General features: G+C 34.7%; 1 protein-coding gene across 3 annotated transcripts; it reads right to left on the bottom strand.

Moving 5' to 3' along the window:
• Window positions 1-9,061: 9,061 nt before the first annotated feature.
• LOC112764871 (uncharacterized) lies at window positions 9,062-14,547 on the bottom strand. 3 transcript variants are annotated; one of them, XM_025810682.3, is made up of 6 exons: window positions 13,863-14,547; window positions 13,008-13,308; window positions 12,182-12,340; window positions 11,720-12,015; window positions 10,306-10,426; window positions 9,062-9,526 (listed from the first exon to the last, which is right to left on the bottom strand). In XM_025810682.3, the coding sequence occupies exons 1-6, from the start codon at window positions 14,058-14,060 to the stop codon at window positions 9,522-9,524; spliced, it is 1,080 nt and encodes a 359-aa protein (XP_025666467.1). In that variant the 5' UTR covers window positions 14,061-14,547; the 3' UTR covers window positions 9,062-9,521. The 3 variants fall into 3 exon arrangements, with proteins under 3 accessions (XP_025666467.1, XP_072079569.1, XP_025666466.1); XM_072223468.1 differs by lacking the exon at window positions 9,062-9,526 and having other exon boundaries at window positions 10,038-11,123; window positions 11,605-12,015; XM_025810681.3 differs by lacking the exon at window positions 9,062-9,526 and having other exon boundaries at window positions 10,038-10,426.

Genomic DNA, 14,547 nt, shown 5'->3' with positions numbered 1-14,547 from the left:
TACGTTAGATGGGGGAACTCTAGTTCGACTCGACACATCTTGGGGTTTCTGGTCGACTGTCACCACCGCGCATGTGTTGTTTGACAGGAGCAGTTGCAGATTCTCGACCTTTGACCCCTTGCTTCAACCGAGCTTGGCTTGTTTCTTCCTGATGGACATGCACTCTAATATTTTATTATGAGCTGAAAGCTTTAGCAGCCGACGTGTTGAATAGGGCACTACATCGTGGGCATATAGCTACATTTCCTTCCTCCTCCTTTTGTCGCAACAAGAAGTCTAACAAATCTTCTCCCGCTTTTGAGTAAATGGACCTTTCAGCTTCAAACATGTCCAATTCAAATTGCTCATCTTTTTTCATAGGTTCGACAAAAGCCACATTGACTGTAAACGCCACTTCTTCTGTTTCAGCAAAATTCGATGTGACTTGGAAGGGATCAGAATCTACCTTCATTTCAGGTTTATCAGCAAACTTTAATCGACATTCGTCGATAGCGTTCTGTATCAAATCCCTGAAACGAACATAATTATTGGTATAATGCCCAAAAGCTTGATGGAATTTACAAAACTTCTTATTTCTAATTTCAGAAACCGATACCATTCTTTTTCCTTCAAGGAGTACAAGTTGCTTATCTTTTAATAACATATCAAAGATTTGCTCAACTTTTGTTAGGTCAAAAGAATAATTCTTTCCTCCTAATAAAGGAGTCTTATCTTTTGCCAGATTAAGAGATCGAGACACATAAGGAGGTCCATTTTTTAATTCTGCAGCAAAGGCAGATTCACTGTTTGACTCTTCCTCACTCATGGAATCAACATAATTAACTTTTTTATTGAATAAGGGTTTTCTTTTGTTCGACTTTAGTTCTTTTTTTCTTTGTTTAACTTTTTAATTTGTTGAACCTTATCGGCCAATTGAGCCAAATCAAAGAATTTTGATTTACTAGTTTCTTTCGAACATTAAAATCAAGGTCATTGATGGCAATCTTGACTATTTAAGGTTCAAGAATAGGGGTGAAGCATTTTTTTATCATATTCTTGAACCGTATAAGATAGTCATCGATCGCCTCGGCTTTTCCTCTCTTTATTGTGAATAGATCCAACAAAGTTACCTTCATTTCACCTCTAAAGAATTGATCATGAAAACTTCTTTCTAATTGAACCGAATTAAGGATCGAATTAAGTTGTAGATTCAAAAACCAAGTAAAAGCATTCTTTGTCAATGAAGAGGAAAAATATCTCATTTTCAAATATTCATTATTGGCCAATTCGCCTATTTCGACTGAATATCGAGCGATGTGTTCAACTGTCGACTCCCTACTTTCACCTGCAAACTTGGTGAAGGATTTAGGAGTTTTAACTCCCCTAGGAAGCTCAACCTATAAAACTTAATCAGGAAAGAGGGATATAAAATAAGGTTGATTTGTTATTCCAATATTTAATCCTTCTCGATTCAAGATTTGCTAAACAGCTTGAGTTATATTTTGACCATAAGTTTGAGCAGCATTATTTGCTCTAGCCTCATTTAATACCCTATTTGGATCATCTCCTCTATTCAAAATGAGAAGAGGATTATTACCATGAATTTCCCCAAAAAATTGGACTATTGGTCAATTAATCGCTCTCGCAATATCATTAACTCGTCGAGCAACTTGCTTTATTCTAACATTGTTATTTTTTAACACTGGATTTAATATTGTATCCTTTTGTTGAGTTAGCATATTTACTAGGTCATAATGACTATCCTCGATTTGTTGTCTAAATATAGCTAAAGACTCGACTGTATTAGGCGAAGATGCCCGTACGGGTCCCTCCTATCGACACCCTAGGGTATCCTACACCCTATGTCAAAATGACATTCGACACCATAGGAATGGTTTGTGGTATGGGAACAGTCCCAAGATATTGAGGGTTGTGTATTAAGGGTTGATAGGCATTATAATTTGCCATGTAAGGGTAATATTGATGGTGTGTCCCCATTAGAGGATAACCTAATGGAGGTGTTGGATTATATAAAAGATTATTTCTTATAGTGTTAATACCTCCAATATATATGGCATTAGGATTCTCCAAGGGTGTTGAGTAATTTGGGGGGTAGTTCATATTGAGGCCATATGACGGCTATGGCCGTTGGAATAACTTCTGTCGACCATTGGCTCGAAAGACTGGTCAAAGGGACTGCCTCTGTTTCAAGGCCTCTAATGGAATTTTCACTATCATTATTCGACATATCCGTCGAAGTTGAAGCTTTATCCGTCATGATTAACTTACCACTACGTAATTGCATACACAACTTGACACGAATCTAATCCAGGGTCCCACCGGACGTGCCAATTTGTTTCAGTCATTTTTTGGTTGACTTTGACAAATAGTGTCAAAACGAGCTTGTATCAAAATCTCAAGTATCGGGGAGCAAATACGACTTCTCTGAAAAAGAGTTATCTCGACCCGGAAATTACTTGATTATGGTGTCAAACAATTTTATATCGACATTACTAGTGGCAAAATTATGGAAAACAATAAAGAAATAAATAATTAAATAAAGAGGAAAATGAAAGTGTGAAATATTGATCAAAGTAAAATGATAACAAAAGTTTAAAGAAAGTAAATGAAAGTGAATCAAATAAACAAAATAAAAACAAACTAGAAATTTGACTTCCAACACTCACATACACTTGCACTCTATGTTCTTCCGTTGTGTCGCAGAGACTGGGAATTCTATGAGTTTATGTGATGATCTAGTGTTCTTGATTGAAGTCCCAGTACTCTTATAAGTTTCTACTATTTATAGGCCATGAACTTGATTTGGATCATGTTGCCCACTATTTTTCTTCCTCCTTTTTCTCAGCCATAACCTTGCCCTGACCATGAGGAATCTTGATCCCCAAGTTTTGACACCCACGTCTTCCTTAGTCTTCAAGTCCCATGTCTTTTCATCATGTTCTTCCAATTTTGCTCCCATGTTCTCCTCTTCAGTTTGAAAGTCACTAACTACCTTTCCACTTCGACGTTCTTTGTACCCTCTTTCTTCAACTTCAACTTGTCCGTTTTCACTTCTAGTAGTCAAAACACCTTCTTGTCGAAACAATTCATTTTTTGTACTAACATATACAAAATTTACATTCTTTTTCACTACTTGCAAAATTTATTTCGATACTTATGGTCCATAAATTTTGGGTTAAGATTTTTTAAAAAGAGTCATATCTGCTTCTCGAATTGAAATTGTTGATACAAGTTTGATTGACACATTATGTCGAGATTGAACAAAAAATCTAGCAAAAATTATTACATTCAATGATACCTTTGTTGGTTGCCGCCTTTGATACATATTGAAAGTTGGAAAATGGCAGGTTGCTAGTTTTGAACCCACAAACCTACTAACCTAGTTTCAATTATCAAGCATTGACTATTAAACTGCCTATTGTGCCTATAGAGAGTTAAACTCTAAAGTGGTCCCTAAGATTTACGAATTTAACTGATTTAGTCCTTGATTTACCAATTGCACTATTTACATCTCTGATATTGTAAAATATACATCTAATTGGTCCCTCACCTCATTTTCGACCATTTAATCTTGCCGCCGGCAGTGACGCGGCAAATGAGTACCACGTTGGAGCTTGTTTGCCTCCCGCCGCTCTTAGGCCCTAATCCCGTCGGAGCTTGCCTCCGCCGTTGCTCAAATAAGAGCCATCTTCGCCAAATGCAAGCCTTCATGCTTACCGCAGGTTTTGTTGAAAATGATATACTCCTCTCGCGATTCATATACGCCTCTGCGTCGCTTGATTTTTTCTCTTATGCCTACTCCATATTTTCCAATACTCACACGCACTGTCCCAGCATCTTTGTCTACAACAACATTATATGGGCTCTCTCTTCCTCCAATCTCCTTTTTGGCCGGTGGAGCTGCCGAATCGGCCTCCTCGGCGGCGCTATCGATCTTCCGGAGTTTCCTGGAATCAAGCCAGAGCCATCTCGATCGGGCTCTAATTCCTCATCAGCAAACGTTGTGGCGTCGGACTCAAGCATGGCGGTGCAATTGTCGAGTTGGAAATTATTGGAGGAGAAGGCCTGGAGGCACCGCCGTGAATTGCGGAGATGGTGAGATGGTGTCCTGCGAAGCGCGATTGATGTCAAGAAGAGTCTGGAACGGCTCTGGGGAAATGCTGAAGGCGGAGGCAAGCTCGGTGGGATTAGGGCCTAAGAGCGGCGGAAGCAAACTCCAGCGTGGTACTCATTTTCTACGTCGTTGTCGGCAACATGGTTAAAATTTTAGGAACGCAAATAGCGCAATTAGTAAGTTAGGGACTAAATCATTGCATTTTATGAATCTCAAAGACCATTTTAGGGTTTAACTCTACCTACAGATCTAGTTGTTCATTATTTACTCTTATTATATTGGTAGAGTACTTTTCATGCCGTATAATTCTTTGTTAGTTTATTTTTATATTAAGTTTAATTACCCTGCAGGTCCCTATAGTTTTACCGAATTTTCAATTAGTTCCCTATACTTTTTTTCTTTTCAATTGGGTCCCTGTACGTTAATTTTTTTTTTCAATTAAATCCCTGTTAACGTTAAACGTTAAAAAATGTTAGTGAATTGTGAAATTACTTGTATACCCTTAGGGACCCAATTGAAAAGAAAAAAAATATAGGGACCTAATTGAAAATTTGGTAAAACTATAAATATTCAATTAAAAATATTTCTATAATCCCTATTTAATGGTTTTACGACATGAAAGATATTTCTATAGTCCTTTTTATTTTGTCATTATCATTTTTTTTGCTTATTTATATACAAATTGTATCAAAAATATCTTTTTTTTAATTTCAAAATACCTTATCTTAAGAACATACAACAAAAAGAAAGGGATAAAATGAAACAAAAATAGTAGTAATTAATATATGTAAAATTCAGTTTCCATTATTCAAGTATTCATTATGATCATGTAACATTTTACATTTGTGTAAATTTATGGAATATAGTTTATGTCTTTATCATATCATAGTACACCATAGAAAATCACAAGACTATGTAATTTGTATTATTGAAATTTGAAATCTAAAAATGAAAACCATAGAAAATGTAGTTTTCAGTGCAATACAGATAATATAGAAATCAGTTCTTGTGTTGCAGTCTCCCATACTCTGAACTGGTATAAGATTAACAATAACATTGATAACGGCCAATTTTCAAGTTGAAAAAGATTCTGAAAGAGCAGACTTGAGTTCATCAGGTGTCCTAACAAGATAGTCATTTTCATCAAAAACTTCAATCAAAGCATGGTATCCTGCTTTTGAAACAAAAGAAGTTGGAGTAAAATCATCTTTGTGAGATCCATTCATCTCTTTGGGATTCTTCGGGCACTTCCATATACACCTCCATATACCCATCCCTAAAAATAAGAAATGCATAACTATATTTAACACATTTCTATTCGCAGCTTTTACATGCAACACCTATATAACATATAATCTCAGATATACAGCATTTCAATCAACCATGGATGTATTGAAACCATTATGATAAAAAAAATAATGAATAATCTTACCTCAATGAAGTTAACAATGGCATTCAAGTTAGATCCCAGACAGTGCTTCTAAAACCATTACATTGTACCTGGGGAGAAGATAAACAAAAGCAACTAAGTCTCGAAACAATTCAAAAATAACAAAATATCTTTTTTATCTTATTGAGGCATACAACAGTTTTAACCACAACTACAATCCTAATCCACATTATTTAATTGTAATAATCCATATAGAATTAGTGACATTAATTCACAGGAGAATTCTTGGCATCTTCATCATTTTGAGAGGAATTACCAACAGCAACAGAAAAATTAGGTTGATGAATCATAGTGGTGACAAGAGTAGCATCTTCTCCAAAAACAACAATGGCATTACCAGCAGCAACGGGGTAGCACCAGTAGGAGAATTACCATAAAAGAACAAAAATTAAAAACCCTAAACTCTTGATTCAGTTTTCTCACACTCAAATTTTACTATTTATCCAGAAAACGGAATACACGAAGGAGAATTAGGCACATTGCAGTGATTTATGTCTATGGTAAAAATCTCCATCATTACATTAAAAAAAAAAGAAACAGAATCCTAATAAAACAGCATCATCACAGCAATAACAATAAACAATCAAGAATAAACTAAATTCATCATCAGCAAAATTAATTTATATGTCAATTCACCAATTAATAAAATTTCTGTACATAAATATCCATATTGTAAACCCTAAATAAACTATTATATCAAAACAATCCAAAAATCAATTCAACAAATAGATACTCAACCAATGCCATATCTTAAAAAAAAATTAGCATAAACATCAAAGTTTTAAAGCTGAAAAAAGAGGCTTTTTTTTTCACCTGTTTACAAACAGTTCGAATACAGGGAGATCGAACAAAAGCACAATGCGAGGACGGGAGGCCAGGCGCTACGAAGCTCGGCTCCATGCGGCACAGCGACGTCAGGCGAGGTGAAGCACCGCGAGGGATGGTGACGGCTTGGACGGGCAAACAGCGCACAAGACCTCCGAACAGAACAAAGCAGAGCAGACCAACACAGAGAAGGAGGCGACGGACAGTAGACCACCAAGCGTCCGTTGCAGATGACGCCAGAGACAGATGACGACGATGGACCGACGCGATCTCTAGAGAACAATTTAGGGTTTTTTTTCTTTTGGATAAAATGTAAGGGGTGCTTTTGGTATTTTGGAAAAATTAATATTTGTTCAACTAGCTACTCCAACCAAATGACAAGAATATTCGTTTTTTATCAAGAATTTTCTGTTATCTTAAACGTTATTTTTACAGTATGGACTTAATTGAAAAAAAAATTAACATATAAGGACCTAAATGAAAAAAAAAATGTAAAAACCTAATTGAAAATTCGATAAAACTAGAGTGATATGCAGAATAATTAAACCTTTATATTATTGATCGCTATCCATATCGTCCTTGCAGAAACGCAATAGTAAAATTACTCTGAGCATCAATCCTTTTTAATAGAAGTGGTCATTGTAGAACATAATCATAAGATTTTACTTTATCAATTGATTAGGGGATCTCACAATGTATATTGATCTCGAATCAAAAGCATTTGTACGTGTTTTATATATATATATATATATATATATATATATATAGTTCGATAGCAAAACGATGCAAGTCGAAAAATACTTGGGGATCAAGTATTAAATAAGTCGAAGGGAAAATAGAGTAGTCAAATTGATAAGAGAGGAAAAGGCAATCAACACGTGGTAAAGATATTGGAGCATAATGGATAGGATTCACCTTAACGATGAATATTATGATGTCTTTTACATTATACGTAACTTATTAAAAAAGATAAATAGATAATATTTAATAAATTTTAAATATTTTATTTTAAATATTTTATTTTTTATTTTTAAAAATAAATTAAACAATTTAAACACAGCAACAAAAATACCATAAAATTTGCCTTAACTTAAATGTAGAGACTGTTTTTTGACTTCCACGATATAGTAAAAACGTGGGTAGGCCTTGGAGAACAAATAATATAGAGAACGTGGTAACTGTCAATAGAAGGGTCTTAACTCAGGATTCTCTCTATAAAGAGGAGAATCAAAAAATTTTAGAAAAACTTCAATCTTTCAACACTATAAGACACACTAAATCTTTACAAAATTCTAAATCACACCACGACTATAGAATACAAGTGCATGTAAATATTAAGAATCAATTTCTATTTTTATTATTGTTTTTACTGTTTCTTTATTTTTCTTTTGTCAAGTTTGTTCCAGCTTTCCTTTCAAGCATTTTAGTTTTTGTCTTCATTTCATGTTTTGATCTATTTAATTCAATTTGTACTTTGTAGCAAGTGTTCGACATTTATCTTTCTCAATATTACTAATACAGGGTTTTAATTACTTTTTCATTAGTTGCAAAGTTACCATTTATACTAAAATCGATAAATTCCGAATTCGAGCCCACTTTTTTATAGGAGTCGTATCTACTTTTTGAATTGATATCATTGATACAAGCTTGAATTGACATCTATGTCGAAATCGAAAGAAAATCAAGAACCAAAATCAAGCTCGAATCGATATTTCCATATTTATTCAAATAAAAATAAATGGTGTTGGAAAAAAGAATAAATAGTATAAATAATTAAATAAAAGGATAGTTTAATTAAAATGGACATGAATTTCTAGGAATATATTATGGCAACTATTAAGAAGAGACATATTTCTATTTAAGGATTTGCTACTAATCAATGGACTGTTGCATGCATAAAGTGAGATTCAAACCTCCAACATTTATTTAAGCGGATTAATGAACTAACCACTAGACCAACTCAACTTGGTTTAAGAAGAGACATATCTAAATCTAAAATATTGTACTTAAAACTGACTTTTGACCGAGGCGATTGATTAAATCTTGACCGTGAATATAACGAGATATATCATATACGGTTTGACAATTTTCTTTTAAAGGAATTGTAACTGCAAAAGAAATTCTCTTATAATGGACATAATTGAGTTGAGTATGACAAGATACACTATGAATCTTTAGGGACAGTTCATTCTTGCTGATCTTTCGAGGCTTAAAGATCTGAGGGGCCAGCATCGTAAATTTAATAGCTATGACTTACTATTAAATGATTGTGGTCAGTGCCCAGCGGCTACAAACATGGCCATGTTCGTCAAACAATTAAGCCTTGTCATGCCACTGACAGCGACACCATATTTGGCTTCTAAGTAAAGAAGTTTGCTAAATTCCCCAACAAAAAAGAAATGATGGATTAATTGTAAAGAAACTCTTCTAAGAGATTATTAGCCTTTAATTTTCTTAATAAATTTCTTTACTTTAAAAGTACAAAATTTGCATTATTATCTCCATTTCTAAGGCTTCGATCATGACGGGGATATTTCTGAAACCAACCGCTAATCATAAAAAGAAACACCGTTCCTTCTTGTATTGTTTTCAACCTTTCCTTTACTTTATATATTAAAAAAAAAAAAAAAAGAAAAAAAAAAGAAAAAAAAGAAAGAAAGAAGAAGAAGAAGAAGAAGAGAAAAGCTTCCATGTTCACTTTTTTAAACTTTTTTAACCCTCTAACCTTAAATTAAAAAAGTGGTTTAGTAATTATGGAACCACGAGGGAGGAGCATCAACCAAGCCACACATAGTACAGCCCTCACTAGTGGTCCTGTTTCCACTGTATAAATATATGTTCGAGAGAGAAGATAAAGTACAGACTTGTGGTCCTAAACCATATATAAATATATAATCAATGAATGAGATTGGGAAGAGCTTTCAACCTTTTTCTACGGGTTTGAGTTAATCATCATCTTATGCGGGTGGACCAGAAAGACAACAAAAACACAAGGATTATTACTGACCCACAATGCTTAAAAGTAATAACCATGCCGAACACACTTCAATGCCAGTTTATTTCCCCCGAGGGTCTCAATCATTGATGGTTGTTGGCAACTTGCTTACAGCATCCTCTTGATGAATCTTAAGCTTATTCTGTTGAAGTTGTTGCTCATGTCAGTGTTGGATCTAACTCCATTAATCAGAAGTTTAATCATATATAATACAGCAATGCAGGTTAACATGTGGGTTATCTTAGTAGCAGCAAGATTAAATATAAGTTTTTTTTTTTTTTGGTTGAAACTGATTCATATAGCATGATTTTCCTCTTCCCTATAAATCTAGACAAGACTTAACAATGGGTTGGTTATTTAAACCTGGATCTTTAGTCCACTAAAGTCTAAAGTCTAAACTGTTCAGGCATGAAGAAAATATTTAATTTTGCCCCCATTGTGTATCAGAATTAGTACTATACGAGTTGTAGAATGTGGATGTATCATCTATCTTAAATAAAATGAGCTAAACCTGTTACTCTTTTGTCATTTCAATGCATCATATTATATAACAATATCCAAATTTATTTGCGTAGCAGGTATAGTAATCATCCTCCATAGTTACCTATACATATAAATTTAAAAAGTGCTGCAACAAAAATACGTGCAACATATAGAGCAAAATGCAAAAGCCAACCACGAATTTCTATAATATAATCAATATATAGTAATAATAAAGTTACTCTAGAACTACTATAAGTCTATAACTAGGAAGTAGTAGTTGTTAGCCTGTTACAATCTGGAATGGGCAACATAAGTAACAGCAGAATAATGCTCTAAACAAAGTCAAAACATTTTACGGATCCTGAGCATGGAGGTTAATCATGTGAGAAACCACAAGCTTAGAAATTTCATTGATTGCAGCTTGAAGTTGATAATCACCTGACTCACTTGGTGTCCACCTTGATGATGACAACCCACTATATGCACTTGCAGCAGCCTTCGTCTTCTGGGAAGTGTCAAGGACCTTCTCCAAATCCAACTGCGACAAAGGCCTAGGCACCTGAAAGGTTAAAAATAGATTAAGCTCAGTGAATGTCAACATCTCCAGCACTTCATATATGATAACGCCACCAACTCCCTTATTCTACCACTTCCATCCATAAGTTACAAAACAACAGAAGGCACGGGCAGCTTCTGTTTCAAACTTTCAATACTGTATAATCTAAAAGCCTTTGAAAATAAAGAGCAGTTTGGATAAACAACTTAATTAAAATCTTCTAGAAAGGAAGCTTAAAACATAAGGACTTATATTAAAAGTAGCTTATAAATAAGTTATTTTGTATTTGACATTTTAGTCACAGAAGTGCTTATTTTGAAAAGGGAGTGATAGACAGCTTTTTGTTATAGTTACTCTTTTTAACTTCTTCATAGGCACTTCAAATAACTTCTCGAAAAGTCACAAGTTAATTTTGAAAACTGTACCAAACATTAATACTATAACTTTTCATAGTTTAAAAGTTAAAAAAAATTTTCTGGACTTTCGCACTAAGGGCACATGTTAGTTAAACCCTTCCCAAAAAGTAACTATAGAAGTCATATTGTAACACCAAGTCACAAACTGATCTACCACATTCTGTAGTTGCTTCCTTTATACCAGTGTAGTTCAAGCATGCAAATAATATAACTATTGAAACACACAATAATGGGTAAAGTATTGTTTTGGTTCCCAACATTTGGGGTAAATCCTATTTTGGTCCCTAACGTTTTAATCGTTCTATTTTTAGCCCAAAACGTTTAAAATGACGTCAATGTTATCCCACCGTCAAATTCTTCACTAATACTTAACGAAATTGATATACTATTAATAATGCTTTTGTTAAAGCTACGTTTGCTCAACCCCCTCTCCCACCTTCACCCTCTCAACAAGCCCGAACCCCATTCTCCTACTCTCTTCTTCCTCCTCCTCAAACCCCTCTTGGAGAATTAATAGAGTAAAAGGGAGTAGGAGAATGGGATTTGGGTTTGTTGAAAGGGTGAAGGTGGGATAGGGAATTGAACATAGCTTTAACAAAAGCATTATTGATAGTACATCAATTTTGTTAAGTGTTAGTGAGAGATTTGACGATGGGATAACATTAATGCCATTTTAAACATTTTGGGCTAAAAAAGGATGATTAAAATGTTAGGGACCAAATAGGATTTACCCCAAAAAGAAAATCAATTTGTCCTTTAGTTAACATAAGTGAACTGATATCCATATGGATTCCAGTCAAGTGAGCTGTGGATATCCACCATAGAGAAATGGAAAGATCGAGGTGGAAGACAAAGTACAAGAGATAAAAATTGTACTTACGGAAGAACGTTTTCCCTTCTTCTCTTCATCCAGTAGTTCTCGAATAGGAAGATAGGCAGCCTTCTTGCAAAGGTCAAACAGATCTGACCCAGTATAACCCTCACATAAGCTAGCTATATAATCAAAGTCTATGCCTTCGTCAACCCTCTCTCCCCTTAAGATAACCTTCAATATCGCAGCTCTCTCCCTCTGGTCTGGAATTCCAATTTCAAAAGCTTGAGGAAGGCGTCGAAGTATTGCTTCATCAAGTTCAGAAGGACGATTGGTAGCTGCAAGGACCATAACTCGAGCATTATCTACACACACACACAGGAAAGCAGAAGTCATCAGAAATTACTCAAATATAAATAACTTGAAAAGACTAAATAAACCTCCATCAAAATTGCTATTATCATATTTACAACTTATTTTGAATATCTTAGCATAAAAGGAATATTATGTCATAATGATTACAGAACTTACGATCTGTGGTAAATCCATCCCATAGAGCCATAAACTCAGTTTTCATGTTTAATAAAGCCTCATGATCCGATGTACGACGTTGACCCAAAAAACTGTCAACCTCATCAATGAATATGATGGCAGGCTGGAGCTTATTAGCAAGGGTAAATACAGCAGTCACTGCAAAAGAATAGCAGAATATTATCATTAACATTAAATTAGATATAAACAAATAAAAAAATTTAAAACACAAAAACCAAACATCAAATGAAGAACATTAGGAGGTAAGAACATTAAAAATCAAAGGCAGGCTTGAAAACTAAGATAACTTATCACAAATGCATTATCATTATTATTCAAAAATAATCAATAAGCTCAGCAGATTACATTGAAATATCATCTTACAACTTATCTGTAAAACTTCACCCATAAAAATAACTAATAACTAAGATAACTTGTGTTGAATTTGTCACAGAAATTTTGTCATATATAAACAGTATTTCATATAAGTTTTTCTATCTGAATGGTAGTAACTACTCGCATAATTCACTAAAACAACAGAACGTGTATAACAATAAGTACAACACAGGAAGACAAGCCAATTTTCAATAAACATAAAACAATAGTCAATGATACACTACTGTATTATCTTCACAGTTGAACTTTTGTGTGTGACCGATAAGAGCATAAGAGTTTTAATTTATTGAACAGAAAGCCGAAGTCGACAATAACTCTGCATGGACATTCAAATATTCAATCAGGAAATAACAGTGTCTGTCATGATAACTATAGTTTTGATGTTTTATAGTAGAATGTAGGATTATTCATGAAGATATGTGGCACTTACCAAGCTTTTGGGCATCACCAAACCACTTGCTCATCAGGTTTGATATCCTCACATTAATAAAAACAGCTCCTGACTCCTTAGCAATTGCTTTCGCAAGCATGGTTTTCCCAGTTCCTGGAGGTCCATACAACAGGACGCCCTTTTGAGGTCCAAGAAGCTTACCATACGAAAACAAGTCCGGTCTTTTCAGAGGCAGTATAACAAGCTCAAACAGAGCTTGCTTGATTGTTTCCAATCCCCCAATAGAGTCAAACTCCACATCGATGTGATCAGGATTTATAACGTCACCTGCTATAACATCCTGCACACAATTAAGGGCACAAATTAAAAAAAGAAAATACAATCCTATGTTTAAATTAACGCAAAATCATACTAATCTGTCTTGAGATTTCGGTAAAATTCCACCAAACTTCTTTAAGGCTTGGGTAGATTTGCATAATAAAACACTCCGTAGTTTGTAAACGATAACATTGAAAACATTAAACTCTGCACAAATAGAAGGGAGTCACAATGGATTCCACCAAACCTCAGGCAGATAAGTATAGTTTGCCCTTAAAAAATAATTTCTTCATCAAAGAGGATTCCAAAACCATAATTGAGACTTAAACTAACAGGTCTTAGGAAAGTTCCTCGTACACACACAGTCATCCTAACTCCTAACCAAAACAAATGGAGACTTAAACTAACAATTCAAAATTCAATACTTAAACTAACAATTCAAAATTCAAACCAATTCTATGTATTTGGAGCAGTAGCAACATCGTAACTCAGAAACTAAAGGGCATAAAACCAATCCTAACAAATTCCAAAGTAAACTGAAGAAACAAACAAACAAACAGAGGAAAAGAGAGTAACCTCGTAAGGGTTGGTCTGGACAAGGGGTCGACCAAGACGCTTGGCAATCTCCTTCTTGTGTTCGAGGACCTTTTTGGAAGCCTCCCGGGTTGGGTCAAGTTGTCGTAACCCAACGAAGAGAACCAGGCAACTCATAGCAGCGCTGGCCGCGTATAATAGCAAGTCTTGCAGGAACCTCGTATCTGATGAACCCCCCATTTTTTTCCAACCCCTTAAGTTTCACCTCACTCAAAAAATCTTACTTTTGTATGGCGATTTTTTTTTTCTTTGCGATATGGATAACAAGCATTCACAATCAAAACCCTTTCTTCTTCTTCTTCTTCTTCTCTATATCTATCGCGCTCTCTCGAAGAGGGTCGGTCTGTAAGGCGAAAAGAATCCTAACGTGATTGCTTGAGGTTGAGGATGACGAAAGGGGGCCACACTTTTGGCCCTTGTTTCCTCGGCCCAGTTTCTTCTGGGCATCGCTCACCTGTTGACTCCAGCCCAATTAAATTAGTCGAGATTTCTGAGCCCATTTTTTTAACCGAAATTTTTGTCTTGTCAACTTGACGTTCATACAACGAAAAAAAAATTGACCTTCATTTTCCCATGAATTTAAAAAAAAAAAATATCAGGAGAAATATAGTCATGGACATGGCTCGTTGACCTATCATAACGTACAGCGTATAAGAGTGGTATATTT

The sequence above is a fragment of the Arachis hypogaea genome, chromosome 17, assembly GCF_003086295.3.
Source record: "Arachis hypogaea cultivar Tifrunner chromosome 17, arahy.Tifrunner.gnm2.J5K5, whole genome shotgun sequence".
Taxonomy (NCBI): Eukaryota; Viridiplantae; Streptophyta; class Magnoliopsida; order Fabales; family Fabaceae; genus Arachis; species Arachis hypogaea.
This window is presented reverse-complemented; position numbering and strand designations above follow the sequence as displayed.

Bases quoted from the DNA above. Each gene is read 5' to 3' on its own strand.
- LOC112764871 (XM_025810681.3), bottom strand. From the start codon at position 14,060: ATGGGGGGTTCATCAGATACGAGGTTCCTGCAAGACTTGCTATTATAC. The intron at 12,341-13,007 runs GTAAGTGCCACA...ATTCTTTTGCAG, and splicing joins TGGTGATGCCCAAAAGCTTG to TGACTGCTGTATTTACCCTT. The intron at 12,016-12,181 runs GTAAGTTCTGTA...GTGTGTGTGTAG, and splicing joins GGATGGATTTACCACAGATC to ATAATGCTCGAGTTATGGTC.